The sequence below is a fragment of the Lepisma saccharinum genome, chromosome 1, assembly GCF_977018435.1.
Source record: "Lepisma saccharinum chromosome 1, izLepSacc3.1, whole genome shotgun sequence".
Lineage (NCBI taxonomy): Eukaryota > Metazoa > Arthropoda > Insecta > Zygentoma > Lepismatidae > Lepisma > Lepisma saccharinum.
Window position 1 is genome coordinate 162,452,135 of NC_139229.1, and position 16,520 is coordinate 162,468,654.

At 37.4% G+C, this 16,520-nt stretch overlaps 1 protein-coding gene across 2 annotated transcripts in view; it reads left to right on the forward strand.

Annotated features, from left to right (window-relative positions):
* The first annotated feature begins 220 nt into the window (after positions 1-220).
* The window catches only part of LOC146003364 (uncharacterized), an 88,208-nt gene continuing 71,908 nt past the window's right edge, over positions 221-16,520 (forward strand). Inside the window, exons 1-2 of one of the 2 annotated variants that reach the window (XM_083141645.1) lie at positions 221-306; positions 11,342-11,378. In XM_083141645.1, coding sequence (XP_082997771.1) covers positions 299-306; positions 11,342-11,378 — 45 coding nt within the window. In that variant the 5' untranslated portion in view covers positions 221-298. Of the gene's footprint in view, positions 307-1,693; positions 1,720-11,341; positions 11,379-16,520 lie in introns of those variants that run through there. The other variant, XM_083141651.1, reaches the window with a different exon arrangement.

Below are 16,520 nucleotides of genomic sequence, written 5' to 3' on the forward strand. Positions count from 1 at the left end.
TTCATCTGTTCTTAAGATTTGTAACATCGTTTTAGCAGACAAATTACGTGGCAGGAGCAAATTTGACGCTTATTCTTACTGCTGACACGTGCGTGGCGCAGACTCGGCCCAGAAGAAATCTGTACGTGTGATATAATCTGTGTCGTGATTGAACTCGATTTTGTAAGCTGTAGTACAAGTGAGATGAGATTTCTTGAATTTGAATCTGTGGTTCTTTGTTTGTGTCTGTCAGGCGTCCATGTGTGAGTCACACATCATTCCTGGAACTGGAAGTTCGTGAGTCATTCCGTTGAGAAAGATGAGAAGGTATTTTTTGCCTTATGTAACTAATAATAAAACTGTATTTATGTACGTACGCTCAAAACTGGCCTGTCATTAGTAAAAAGCATTTTACTTAGTAGTAGTATGAGTTGAGCCATGTATTACGCAACACCTTAGTAGTTTCTGATCTAATATCTACTGTATAGCTACACTTATCGCAGCCTATTTAAAGTTTCCTTGCGAGTGCTTGAAACGTCATTGTGCTAAAATATGACATGACAGGCAAGGCAGGTCTTAAAAGGCAGAAAATTGTGGCCGGTGACTAGCCCTTACATAATGGAGAAGTCATCTTTTTTTGTACTTGCAGATTTTAGTCTTCCACACGACACTATTTATTTCACTCGTCCATTTCGTCTTTTTTTTTTACATTCGTACTTACCTATTATGCATTGCAAAACATTATTTAAGGTGGGATTTTGCTTTTTTTCCACTGAAATAATTGTAATTTCTCACATTAGGAGTATTTATTGTTCGTTGTTTTTTCTCTTCTGTTACACGCAATATAGTGGAGAAATCTTGACTAGTGTATCATGTGTGGGTGTGCAGTGTTTCAAACCATCTTAACGGAAAAATTCCTACTTTCTTGTTACAGTTTTTGGAGCGAATTTACAATATAGAGAAAGTCTCCAATTTTGTTAATTTTCGGTATACTAACTAATTTTGACCTCCTAATCATGAATATGTTGAAGAAAGCCGGGGGTCACGTCTGAAAATTTGAAAAACAGCCGATTGAATTTTTTTTATATATAGGTGTATATGCATAGTTTTACGAACAAAAATGTAATCTCCTGTCATTGTGTCCAACCATGCCGTTGTTTTACAAGAAAATGATTTATGATGTTCAATTCTAGTAAGATCCCTATTTTTTCGATGAATTTAGGGGTGAAATGAGTGCTAATGGAAGTTAACCTAACAGGCCTAACCTAACCTCGTGAGAATGGTTCGTGGGGCTACCCGTGGATGGTTTTTGGGGCTAACGTCAATGGTTTGTGGGGCTACCCGTGGATGGTTTTTGGGCCTAACGTCAATGGTTTGTGGTGCTACCCGTGGATGTTTTTTGGGGCTACCCGTGGATGGTTTTTGGCGCTAACAAACAATTTTTCATCAAAATGTACAATTTCCAGACGTGACCCCCAGTTTTTTACAACAGATTCGTGATTAGGAGGCCAAAATTAGTTAGTATACCGAAAATTAACGAATTTGGAGACTTTCTCTATATTGTAAATTCTTACCCAGTTTTTTTCCGGGTTCCAAAACACCACGAACCACCATGCACACATAGCCCCACGAACCATTCACGGCAAAGTTAGGTTAAGCAAACATAGTTAAAATTGTCATGTTCTGGGAAAACAATTGCGTCGTTGGATACGCTGACCGGGGGTTACGTCATCGAAGTTAGTAAGTATACCGAATTTGAAACAAATTGGAGATATTTCTGTTATTGAAAATTAATGTTACCTATCCTTACCGTCAATGATTCGTTGAACAAACATACAATCTACACCCAAATTTCAACTCCATATTCATGATTATGATACCAAAAGTAGTAAGTATACCGAATTTGAAACAAATTGGGGATATTTCCATTACTGAAAATTAACGTAACCTATCCTTACCGTCAATGATTCGTTCAACAAACATACAATCGACACTATGCAACATGCCATTTTCTCACATACAAATGAATACTCCATGCAACTGGTATAACTTTCAGCATAACACACTAGGAACCACACCATTGCCAAACTTACCTCTATTCGAAGCAGCATTCCACAACCTCTTCCCCCTCCATATCCTAATCATCACTGTAAATAATTGCACCACATTAACGATCTTTTCATTCCTTCCCTCCTCCATTCTTCCACGATCAATGGTCTCCATCTAATACCAATGATCTCCAAGTGACAAATAAAAATGTTGCATTGCTGTAGACAGCGTAAGGAATACTAATCTTCAGTTGTTCACATCAAATATGGCTACCATAATAGTGTATCTATAATAATTGCACATCATTTCGCCATTTCTATATGCAAATCATACCGAATAATCATCAAGGAACACAGCCAAACAAAGTTCAAACCGTGACTTCCCACAAGAAAGGTAAACGCTCCCAAAAGAACAACTCGTATGTCGCCCCAAAAATGATTTTTTATTTTTTTTTATTATTTATTTTGCAATCACAGCTGAGCAGAGTTAGTATCGGGTGGAGGGGCAGTTGTTGTAACAGTCCGCTGATCCCCCTTCCTAGAATTTGGCATTGTTGGGTCAGAGTTAGAAAGAAACTGTAACCTTGTTTTTTGTTGGTGTTTGTCAAGTCCAGGGTACAAAGGAAGGTTAATTATTTTTGTTAATGTGCTCTCTTTCTCTTTGCAGCTTTCTTAGACAAAGGGGAGGGTGGGCAGCTTTCTTAGTGTGTTCCCTGGAGGGCCACCTGCAAGGTCAAGTGACCTTGTGCAATTTCCTTCTCCATGCAGGTGTTTTATCTTGAATAATTGAAACTTTTTATAGACTTTCGAGTGTGCTACTGATAATTACATGTGGTAGAAACTTGTGCCTTTTTGGGGTTTTGTCCCCTGTACCTTGCCTCATGTGAAAGAGAAAGAAAACACAAGAAAATGAAATAAAGCAAGTTGTCACTGAGCACTGATAAGGAATACCCTCCTCCCCCACGTAGGCCCCATTTGTGTATGACGACAAAAATGGGAATGTGGGCATTGGCATAGGTGTAAGTTGTAACCAAATTTGGAACAACCGGACCCCTCTCCGATTTTCTTCATATTTGGCGTACTTGCTAGTTGAGGCCTCCTAATAATGAATCTGAAGTTAAAAGTTGTTGGAAACGTGTAGATTGTAAAATAAGCGAAAATAAGGCATTAGTTTTCGGAATGGAAACAGTCTATTTTCGCGAAATTTTTTGTTTCACAAGGAAATATTTATATTCCTGATACTACGACAACACCAAATTTTAACTATGTTTGCCAAACCTAACCGAAACTAACCTAACCACACATCAATGGTTCGCAATTATTTTTGTTTCCGACAAATTTTAACTTCAGATTTATCATTAGCAGGCCTCGATTAGTAAGTATGTCAAATATGAAGAAAATCTGAGACTGTTCCGGTCATCTTAAGTCATACCCCAAGTTTTTATGTTTCTTGAAATTTACAACTTTTGTTAACCTCCTGGGAGCAAACTATTAATGAATATTTTTTCATGTTTTTTTTGCAAATGTAAGATTTATTAGCAGAAAAGTCCTGACACTAGTTAAGTAATAGATGAAAAACTAGATAATGTTCCCCACCCCCAAAGTGTTCCCCCCTCCTACCTTAAGCTCTAATTCATGCCCATGGTAATGGAGACGGTTGCATTCATCACTGTAGTGTTTGTAGAATTCTTACACCCTTCAGTCTCCCTCTGTGGTGGAGTGGTTAGCATCGCGTGCTACCGCTCCAGGGGTCCCAAATTTGAATTCTGGGCTGGGCTTACCATTCTCTCATAAACTTTATCATATTATCGCTCATCCTTATCTGAGCAGTTAGCCAAAATTTTCAGGAAAGCGTAGTAAAATGATCTCAATCAATGAATGAATTTACTACTTCCATTTTAAAATGTTTGCTTTTATAGAAACTCATCTTTACATAGATGTTTACATGAAGGACTTGATACACTCCCCTGTCAACAAGTATGGTGAATTTGTACAGAATTGAAATTCTCAAAAAGACACTTTTGGAAACACAATGCATGTCTTTGTGACCCTGCTCTCATACTTTGTGTAAAACAGGGGCATTAGATGTAGGGGCGGCAGGGGGGAAGTTGTAACAATATCCCTGAAATAGTTTAAAATACCCCAAGGTCGTTTGACTCAAGAGGCTGCCAGGCAGAGAATCGGGACTGCTGTACTCCCTCCCCTTAAGGTGATGAGGGACAACAACATACCAGTTGTTTATTTCAATATCGTCGGAATGGACACTGCTATTAAAAAAGGGTGTAGTATGCAAGAGAGCATGAATCTCTCCCCATGTGGCAAGTGGAAATGGTTTTTCAAGTTGATTTTAAAGCTAGCACAATGTTACAAAAATATGATGAATAAGAATTTTCAGAACCCCATGTATTCCTTATGCAGGATAAAAAAGAACCAACTTAAACTTCAAGTTACTGCTAATCAAGTGGAGTTTTCAATTTTTCCATCTAGCATTCAGTACTTCAAAGTGTCCTTTTCCTGTTGTATATTTGAAGGCAATCAGAAGTTTTATTGTCCCAAAAGAACGAATAAAATAATTCTTCCATAAGCTTAATGTTAAATTTCTCCCCATCTCCTTCAGCCATCGTGGCACAGACCTCCCTCCCCCTCTGCAGCTTGCCATGGAGGGTTGTTGGGGGAGGGGCAAGAAGAGGCCTGAGGAGAACAACATGTTCCTTTCAGAGGGTCCAGTAATGTCCACCAGAGTAAACGAGGGTTGCAAGTCCTCGCTGTAATAAAGATGGGATTTGCGAGCATCAAGGTTTGCCAGAAACCTCTGGAAAGCAGATAGGGAAAAGAAACAAAAGCACACAGGAGGGAGTAGATTTGAGATAGTTAAGCAAATTTCTTTATAATACACTAAACATAATATGTAGTTTCTTGTTATATGCTGCATATAAAGTCTAAATATTTGGGGACCCTTTTTATAATGTGACTAGCTTATTTATTTATTTATGATGCCCTGGTCCTAGGTTTGATTCACGTCTGCGGCGTGATATGGCTGCAACGTACTTTAACAAGCCTGGAAAATTATGGGCAAAATACAGGAAAGGCATGGAGTTACTATAATAATTATGTAATTCTTCATCGATTTGGTCACAAAATGTTTTTGGGACAGAACATAAATTGCACAAATACATATTTACATTATGTTCCATATTTATTTGATCTACCATTGTTGAACTGTTGCAAATTGAAAACTAACATATGTTCTTATTGAAATTGTTTTTCTCGTCATCGCAATATTCCGTTTCTGTGCAATACATATTAATATTTGGCACACCTCTGCCTTCAGAAGGATGATTGTACTGGGGTGAGAAATCAAACCGTGTTATTTTGATAAAGGACTCTCTAAAATTGTCTGAACAAATTATTTGGATTAATCTTGGATTTAGGACGACAAACAGACTGGTTTTTGCATATGGTATATTTATTTTGCTGTTAATGAAGATGAATTTAATTAAATTCCATTAAATAATTTTGTACTTTCAATCATACCACTATTCTGCAAAATTTATTTTCCATCATGGAAATTATGGAGAATTATCAGGGTTCTATGAAATACAATGATTATTATTTCCTTCGTACCAGGTAATAATTGCACAACCAGATTCAGACACTTACTCACAAAGATATATATGCACAACATTTTTTTCACAATTTTTCGTGTCTTTTATATTGTGCTTTTAAAGAAATAGAAAGCACTTGATTGTAGCCGCTTGTACGTCATCGTAACAGATGATTCCTTCAGGAACAATGGACTGGCTAAGCCTGACAGTGACCTGGCTCAGGTTCGATGCCTGCTGGAGGCACATGACACTGTGATTTTGATCCTATTTCAACCTTTAGGTCCAGTCCCGATTTGCCTACATGGTACATACAAATCAAAATTTCAGTGTCTTATTTTGCAACACACAACTAGTAGCCAGCGGCAAATGTAATAGTAGGCTAATTGTCCATTGATGTTTTCATGTGTGTTGCTAGCCCTGTCTGCAAGGAAGGAATTGTTCTGATATTGAGGAAAACAGAATCCTCTCCTTTATTGGTGATCTTTTACAATTTGCTGTAAAACAAGCCGATTGAACACGATAGGAGTCATTTGGTCTACGATTATTTGCTGCTGATTGTACATTGCCTTCAATGTGAACAGGATAGTTGGCCTTTAGCCTATTTGATCCACTTAATGAGTATAACATTTTCACAATATTTACGTTTGTATCCTCACTCCACGTAACGTTTTATTTGCTACTCAATTCAGAGAGTTGCAGAAAGGGTATATTAATCGTTTTTTTCTTTTTTTAAATTTACTTCAGTCATATATCTCGGTGTATCGAAATCACAAATCTAAGGATTAGTCGTAAATATACTACGCAAATCTTGTTGCGTAATTTCACAGAAACAGGCGGACAATGTTTAGCAGTCGCTATTGTAATCACGATCTTATGCAGAAGATGTGCACATTTCAATTTTGTGAAAATTGTCAATGAAGTCTTTGAAATATATTGTATGAACATGTATGGGTAAGAGCAGTGTAGGGCTTCTGTCTGCCACATGGTAGACCTGGGTTCAGTTCTCAGGGTTGGTGACCAAAGGTCGTAATTTTTCTGGTCTTGTCCTGCATAAAGTAGTTCTGTGGCTCAGCCACCCTCAAATAAATAGGTACCTGGGGGGTAAAAGCAGCCGGAGCATGGTGTTGATCACAGCAAATAGTAGAGATCAAGAATGTGTGGAGCTCTACTGCCACATCCCCTAAATGTTTCTTCATGGCACGGTGCTATGATGATGCTATTTGATGTTTTCTGTGCAAAACTACCATATTGTGTTGCCAGAAAGTTCATATCTTCGTGGGATAAAAGAAGTATCTTTATTTGTATCTGTCACATAAAACAGTTTTATTTGTGATATTAGTAATTTGGAAAATAATAACTAATTTCGAAGTTATTTGAATTTTTTTAATTAGAATCTTGTATTCTATATCTGCCCATTACAGTACATTTCTAGACAGCATCACCTGTATAGGGTATGTTATTGGGTAAACAAAAGGAAAATCAAGCAGTCATTTCCAAGGTGGAAAAAGAACTTCTGGTTTGACCAAATTCCCAATGTAAAGAATTGAGATAACTATTATCTTGGACACTATGTTGTCTGAACAAATCACTCTGATAATATAATGAATAAGTATTTTCAGAATCCCATGTATTCCTTAATTTTGGGGGGTGGGGGGAATTGCACAAACTTCAAGTTACGGCTAATCAAATGGGAGCTTTCGACTTTAAGGATGACAGATCAAATCTTCAACATGTTCTGTTTTTCTATGCCATGGAAAGTTTGATATTCCCGAGAGAACAAATAAAATAATATTCCCACACATGTAGTGCTAAATTTTTCCTAGCTCCTACAGCTATCCTGGCAGACCTCCCTAAATGTTCGAAGTAGAAAAAAGTATCTGTATTTGTTTCTGTCACATAAAATAGTTGTACATGTTGCCTCGGAAGAAAATACTAACTCTGTTTCAAAGTTATTGTAATTTTTTTCGTAAGAACGACGTATTGTATATCTGCCCATTGCAATACATTTCTAGATAGCATCACTTGTATAAGAGAGTTATTTATTTGTTGTCATTTTCCTGATATTCAACATTAGCTATGATATTATTATACTTTCTAGTAATTATATGTAGAATACATTACATAGACAAAATATGTATGAATGTTTTTGATATGTGTGTGCATGATTATCAGTAAAATTAAATGTACATCTTTATTATTTTTATTTTGTATTAGTCTGCTGTAAATTGTGTTGTGACAAATAGTAGTTATAATAATAATAAAAATAAATTATTATAACAGTTCGGTCTATTTTCGGAAGGAAATATTATTGTGGAGACCTTTATGGTTTAATGTACGTGAGCCCTAGATCATGCAATATACACAGATCTAGAACAAGAATATATGTACAGTTCAAAATGTCCTGGGTATAACGTTATGTACTCCAATACATTGTACCACATTAGTTAATGTCAATTATTCATTGAACAGTGTTCCGTGCTATACCAAGTTCATTTGATATGCGGCGTTCACTTTTCCTGGGAGAACGTAAGACTTTTTCCAGAACGCAACCAGTATTGTCATTGGTTCTCAAGATTCTGGGTCTCCTGGACCTCTCTTTGTTACAATTAAGCACTGCACCAGTTTTCCTGAACATATCCACCCATTGCAGAATAGTTTTTTCAGTGGTGGTAATTTTCGAAACACTTCTTGGAAACTCTCGCAAACAATTTTCAGTGAAGGTCCGTCGTTTCTTCCAGCACCATAGCTGCGAAAATAATGTCCAACGGCCCAAATGCTTTCCTCTACGGTGTACTGTGGCATTCTTCAGTTCTGCAAAGACAAAAACATCATTGAAGTCAATTTATTCTTTTAATAACGTTTGACATCAGCCAACAGGAATACAGTACGGTAGTATAAGTTTCGGTTACCTTATGTGTTCGATTACCTTTTATAGGGCCACCCTGTATATACAGTTTGATCCAAAAAAATATCCCCACCCAAAGGTTTTATTGAAAGCACATGAGAATGAAAACAAGGACAGTATTTTATTGTTATTTTATTATTAAATTGAAACATCTTTTTATACACTAAGTTTTATAACATATCAGATGGAAGTCAGCCATGCCTTAGTACTTTGTGTGTCCACCTCGAGCCTTTTTAAGAGCTTGAACTCTTTTTGGCATTGACTCTACAAGTTTTTGACAAGTACTGTGTTCAATTTCATGGTGCCAAACATGAACAATTTTCTCCATTAACTCTATTTGACTAGTACAGCAATATTTATTAAGTTTTGAAGTCATAATCAACCACAAAATGGGATTCATATTGAGTGAATTGCAAGGCCACCCTAACTTCTGAATACCCAGATCTGAGATACACTGATTGACAATCCTACTTCGGTGACAACTGGCATTGTCATCTTGAAATATGAATGGCCCAAGGATTGTACCACTGAAATGGTCCCTGGCTGTATTCAAAACCTGATTTTTAAGTATTTCACAGTACGCTGCTCCATAGATTGTTCCTGTGCAAATTTTCATTCTTCCCACTCCGTCTGAACATATTGCTTCCCAAAGCATTACACTCTCACTGAATGACACATTCCTTGTTTACCTCCTCAGGTGGCTCCATCCACAGTTTGAAATATAAATAGAAACTCCCCTAATAGTTTTGATCACACACAATTGTCAATTTTCATTCCTCAACCTTTCACTTTTTTTCCTGCCACAGCCACCTTTTCCTTACTTTCACTAACACAAAATGAACCGCTGTGTTCATCTCCACTTCCAAAATCCACATTTTTCTCTTCATCGCTATCGAAAAGCAACTTTTCAATCACAGAATTTTCTACAACATTCTTACGTGGCATGTTTGCAAGACATAACAAATGAAGGTTTGTTTACATGAGAAAACTGAACAAAACATGCCTGAAATGGTATGAAAAACTTAGCGCCACAAACATACACGTCATAGATTCGATAGACCATACAACCTCTGCCATCTATTGACAGAAAAAGAAACTACGTTATGAAAATCGGGAACCTGTCAATTTGACGAGTAGGTATGGCTAGCAAACATCCAGACAGGCCGTCGATTCGACGACAAGGTATGTGGATGGGTTAATTTTTACTGACACTTTCTCAACTTTCTTCTTTTTCTTTACTGAAATACATCTAAGCCTCATTTTACTTCTCTTCGGTATTATCTTGTCTAAAGTTTTGCATTGTTTAAGTTTAGGTAACATCATTTTTCTCAGATTTTCCTTGAAAACTTTCTTCTTTACTTATCACTGCATGAGATTGCTGTATTCCGAGTGACTCATCAACTTTTCATTCCCAACACGCACAATCGTTCCTCTAGAGACTGTACTTTCCAAACTGTCTCTTTTTGTTCATTTTCTATAACCACTTGTATTTGATCAGAATTATCTTCTATCTTTTCGTTGTTCTCACGGACCTCATTACAATCATCTTTCACTTCATCTATTACGCCGTGACATGATGCATTATTATCCTGTCCTCCATTTTTTCTATCCTACTGACTTCCACCTCCAAAATGCCCAGTCTTTCCTCCATCTTGTCATTTATTTTTTACATGGAAGCATTTATTATTTCCTTCCATTTTATTCTGTTCCTGCTTCTGCTCGAATTTTCTGTATAAGTCTTCCTGCACGAGCCTATCTTTTTCCTCTTTCTGTCTCCGTTCTAACCTATCTTGCTCTCTATCTTGTTCCATTTTTCGTAAAATCTCTCCCATTTCAGCTTATCTTGTTCCTTTTTTTCTTCCCATTTTAGGCATAAGTTCTCATGCGCTAGCCTACTCTGTTCCATAAATGACAAAATTGAATTCAAGACATCATTTTCCTTTCCCTGACCAACGTCAACGTGAGATACATTTTTGTCACTTTCTTTCGAAACACCCTGTTCTTTTTCTGTTATTTTCACTCCAACGGCAGGTTATTTCTCAACTCGATTCCTGCATCCTTCACAGGAAAAAGTCTTTACCAATGTCAGTTTCTTGTCATTTATACTCTTCCTCACTCATTCCTATACAGTCTTTATGCAGCCATTGTTTGCAACCCAAACATTCTATCACTCCATCTGCTTTCAACAATCTGCCACAACAATCCAATATTTCCCCCCACCCCACTTTGGGTGTGAAGTCCTTTTGTGGGAACCATGCTGCGGACACACACTGACCAAAGTTACAACACAATGATAAATGTTTACATAAACATTGCCAACAACTACACAACACAATGCCTGTTACTTTTTTTCCTTCCTTTTTTTTTTTCACCAAGACAATCTAAGGCAACTCCCAGGAGTTAGTTTCGGGCACCATATAATGATAAAGTTGAGCTTACTGCTTTCCTTCAAGCTACGAACAGTTCTAATTAACAATAAACAATTATGAGTCCATTGTCTTTGGGACTCAGTATATTATTTAATAGGGAAGTGAAGCCTTTTTTCATCCTCATTCCTTCTGAAGCATAAGTCCTACAACAATCAGTTATAGATAAAGGTGAAATATTAAAGTGCTTTGTTGTTTTCAAAAGAACAGGCCAGTAGTACAAAGAGAACAAGAAGTGCATAATCAAATAATGCTGAAAAATTCATAAATTAGTAATATAATAAACTTTAAAATAATTTTGAACTGTATGTGCAGAGTTAAATAGAAACGTCCAATATTTATATATTATTGATGTAAATGTTCTCTTCTCTTTTGCAGGATGTGGTCTTACACACAAATGATGCTATTTTGTCTGGTAAGTTTGAGTTTTTATTCTGCAATCAGTAATGTATGTATGACAGTTTTCCTCCTAGAACCAAAATGAAGTCAAATGTAACATCAGAGTTTTTGTATGGATTTCTACAAGTATTGGGCAGTAAGAATTAACCACATTGAAGCAGAGAAGCAGTTCACACTTTTGTGTAGTGTTATGAAGAAATTCTGCCAGATGCCTGCATAATGTTTTTTTTTTTTTGTTATTGTTTACCTAAAATGTTTACCACATGTATTGCCTATGAAGGCAGAATTGATATGCAAATGCACGCTTTTAATGAAAAGGCATAATTCAAGATTTTTTTCCTTGTGCATTTTGACAAAAGTGTAATATACAGGGCTACTATAAATGATTCATTCATTTTCAAAACACTGTATTTTCCTTAGTATTGCACATATGGATATGAATGATACATGAAAATAACTGTAAACTCACCAAGTTTGCATCATGCCACACCAGTTGGCAGCCCGAGTACAGTGCCTGTACAAAATGATGACAAACCGAGAAAAGGGATTTTGTGTGTTGGAATGTGCGAGATGTTCATCTGTTATTGCAGTGCAGCCTGCATTCAGAAGAGAGTATAGAAAAGAACCAGGGAAGGCTCAGGAAACGTATCTATGCTTCTATGATGACCATTGACAGGGGATTGCTACAAAATGTATGGGTTGAACGTTTATAGTGTGAGGAAAACTTGGTGAGTTTATAGCTATTTTCATGTAACATTCATACCTGTATGAGCAATACATTGGAAAATGCAGTTTCTTTAAAATCGAATGAATCGTTTATTTATGTTGCATATTTTGGCAATTTGGATCATAAATGCATATTTTGTTTTATTTTGCATATAAATTGTATAGTTACTTCTTTTTGGTCAAAAAAGAAAGGTTCTGCAAATTTTTAAAAATAGTTTCTGTAGCTATTCAAGTTCTCATCTCAATTAACTCTTAGCAACCAACAGGCCTGTACCCAGGATTTCTTTGAGGAAGGGACCAGATCCAATAATACACCTGCTGCAAAATTACTTCGGACCTCATGTGAAATTTGCCGTAGTAAGCGGTCTATCACTTTATAGCCTTGTATCTAGTATTGTTTTATTTCGACATGGAATTGTTTCTGCATGAACATGTCTGGCAACAGTGTATTACTGCTGATATGCAAGTTCATTTCATTTTGTATTGTTAGTTGACACAGGATAGGTGACTTTCTGCTGTGGTGTGTGTGATAAATTGCTGTGTTTTCGTGTGGTGCACTTTGTGTTGGATATTTTCCTACTGTATTTGTGTTGAGTATTTGACTACTGTACAGGTATATTTGTGATATGCCGGGAAAGTACTGTAGTAGTGTGGAAAAAGCCAGCATTATTGCATAACGAAGTGAAAACGTCCCGATAAGGATGATATGTAAACAAACAGGTTGTACAAAATCAACCATAATGAAGATACTGGTAGCTGCCAGAGGACTGCCTCACTGTCATTCCAAAGCACAAATTCGGTGGTGGGAGGCAAAGAAAAACAACCACATCTACAGATGCTCTCCTAATGAGAGAAATAGAGAGAAACCCTCGACTGACAGCATCAGAAGTTCAAGAAATTCACCCAAGTCTGCTGGAAAACGTTAGTGTTCGCACGATCCAGCACCGTTTACAGAAAGACTTGGATTTGCCATGTAGTACTGCTGCTAAGAAGCCACTACTCACCACCCGCATGATGAAAGACCATTTTGCTTTTGCAAAGAAATATGCACACTGGACACCAGCACAGTGGAGGAAAGTTATGTTTTCCGATGAAAGCTCATTCCATGGGAGCCTCTAAGGTTCGACGCTCATCATCTTCAGATCGATACAACCCAAAGTATACGGTTCGACCGTTAGGCACTCCCAGTCTGTAATGGTGTGGTGGTGTTTTTCAGGTGAAAAGGATAGGGCAGCTTTATATTTCTTACCGTAAAATGTGACGATGAACGCATACCGATATATCAACGTTCTTAAGGACCATTTAGTGGATATGCTTCATATCGACGAGTGTGATGTTTTCATGCATGATAACGCTCCTTGTTACACAGCTAAGGAGGTAAAAAAATGGCTTGAGGAACAACAGATAAAGATGTGGTCTGGGAATAGCCCCGATCTCAACCCAATTGAAAATTGTTGGCATGGTATGAAGCAATTCCTGGAAAAGAAGATGATTCAGAACCTACAGACCCTCCAAACAGAACTGAAGAAAATGTGGTTCATTGACATGGACTTAAATTACTTCCGAAGTCTTAGTGATTCCATGCCAAGCGCATCCAAATGGTTCTCAAAAGTAAAGGCAACATGACTCCCAGAGGCGGTTTCTGAACGCATGCGTCAATTGTGGGAAAAAGGACAGCTTGCTCTGCGATGACATTAATGAGCATTTCTACATTGTAATTTCTTCATATAGGAGAAGTATTATTTTACACCAGAGCGCTCAACTAAGCTTATATTACATTTCTTGGATCTGAAGTGAAAGAAAGTAATAATTCTTTTTCCGCAATTGACGCATGCGTCACTTCAGATCCAAGATATATAATATAATCTTAGTTGAGCGCTCTCATGTAAAATAAATACTTCTCCTACATGAAGAACTTAGAATGTAGAAATTCTCATTAATGTCGTCACAGAGCAAGTTGTCCTTTTTCCCACAATTGACACATGTGCCAGGAGATGCCTCTGATGACTCCGTACTAATGTATGCATTTTTTGTGCTTTTGTTATGAGGTCCGAAGTCATTTTGTGGTGGGTGTATGTTTACATATATGTGAAGAGATTACAAAATAGTAAGGTAAAGTTCCCCTTGCATATAGTACCGTGCCATGAAGCTAGATTTAGGGGATGTGGGAATAGGGCTCCACACATTCTCGAACTTGGCCATTATGGAGGTGATGTGATCAGCACCATGCTCCGGCTGCCTTTACCCCAGGGTTACCCATTGATTTGAGGCTGGGTGAGCACCGAGCTGCTTAAACAATTGTTGAAACATATTAATGTGTTACAAAATTGTTGAAGGATCATTCCACGTGAAATCACCCAGACCAGGTTGCTTCATAGTCATGGATTTGCTTGAATTTTTATTTACTGATAGATACTTGGTCCAATATGACAAATATGTAATATTAGACTTTTCCAGCAAATATGTTGTTACATTTTTTTGAAAATTTGAATATTTTCATAACTTGGCTGGATGAACGAACACACCACATGACACAAAATATGCCATATCTTGGAAACTATGAGTAATATTATTACGATTGAAGTATTGTTGGAAAGGAGGAGGACAGTCCAAATAGAAAATACGGGTGTTACCATTATTACATGCTCAGATAGAAGAAAAAAATCTTCAAATAAAGTAATATGTTGTGATGAAGAACACTCCACTTCAGGTAATTGTTTGATAGGGAGGCCAAGGGTTTACCACAATGAAAATTGATACACAGGATAATCAATAGATCACAAGTTTCAGTATTCAATGTATGAACCATTGTTTCCACTGGCACACAGTTATATTTTTTTTTAAAATGACCCTAAAACCAGGGGCGTAAGTAGGCTGGGACAATGGGGCCCCTGAGGTAAATGGGCATGGAAAGGCTGGTAAACTATAATGGATTTTACTGACTTATGTTGTTGTTAGACTGACCCGCTGATGGCAGAAGCTGGTGGTTTTGTCTAGTTGCAGTAATTATGCCACGATTTTCCACTATGCTAAGCAAAGAATTCCAGGGGGGGGTAAAATTATGGATGTTTTAACGTAAGTAAGGATAGCAACGCTGGCCGGGAAATTGGTGTACGTAAAGAAAGGAACCCAACAACTTGCACCTCAAAATTGCGTTAGTCATTATTTAAATTTGGTTCTTAATGCTGTAGAAGTTTACCGGAAAGGAGAACTTTTTCTGTAACAGTTCAGAATATCTATGATTTTTTGGGTAACAGTATTCTGCAATGGCAAGAGTGAAATGAACAAGAAATAAGCCGAATCCAATTCTCAAAACTCTTAATCGAACACGACTGACAGGAAGATAAGAAATTGTGTATGCTCTTAGAGAGGCTTTTTGATGGTTTGAAAGTTTGTTTCTCATATAATATTTACAAGTAGGAAGCCAAATGAAATAATTAGGGCTATTAGCCTTAAGTGGAAAAATCTATTATTTCAGTTTCATTTTATTATTGACTCTTCAATGTAAAATCTTAGACCAGATTAATATGACTTCCAAGTTATTTCAAGCAGACTCTCATTGTATGGCTGCATATGATCTCGTGAAGAACGATCTCTCAGAAATAACTGAGTTTGGGTGTATTTGAATTATTTTTTGAAATCATGAAAATATGTGCCAAGTAGGCCGCGGTGGCTCAGTCGGTAACGCGTCTGACTACCATGCTCAAGGTCCCGGGTTCGATCCCCGGCCGGTTCAAATCCGGGAACTTTTCTAACGGTGGAAGCGGCCCCGGCGCCTACCCAGCGTCGAATAACATGGGTACCTGGGGGAAACCCTGGGGGGTAAAGGCGGTCAGGGGCGTGATGCTGATCACATCACCCCCACTCACGACCGGATCAAGAAAGTGTGGGGCGTTACCCCCACACCCCCTATACGCCTTCATGGCGTGGTGCTATGCACAGGGGAACACTTTACCTTTACCTTTTAGGAGGATTTCAAGTTAATTCTCTGACAAGGAATTGACAACCGAGAGAGGTGGTTCAGCGTATCAGTATTTTACCCGAAGAGAGAGGCAACTTGCTCACAGCTGGACAATCATTTTAATGGCATGAAAGCAGATATAGACACATAGAAAGTGCTACAACCTTCTTTTGTCAAGATCTACAGACACTGAGCTTTGGAAAGAACCTAAAATAGTTGCAAAAAATATTTTCAAACCTTTATTTCGGTCACATACAGCCTATTATGAGAAGTTCTTTCAAACTCAAGATAAAGGACATGAATAATGGGAAAGATCTTTCGCATCTCCTTGCGATACAACATAGTTTATTGATTTCCAATTATATTGATGTGTTCATAGCTTGTTTCATGTACAGTCGCTGGCAATAGAAATGGAACACCTAGATCCTGAAATACTGGCTTCCCTGTAATGCATAATATGTGTTGCCCAAT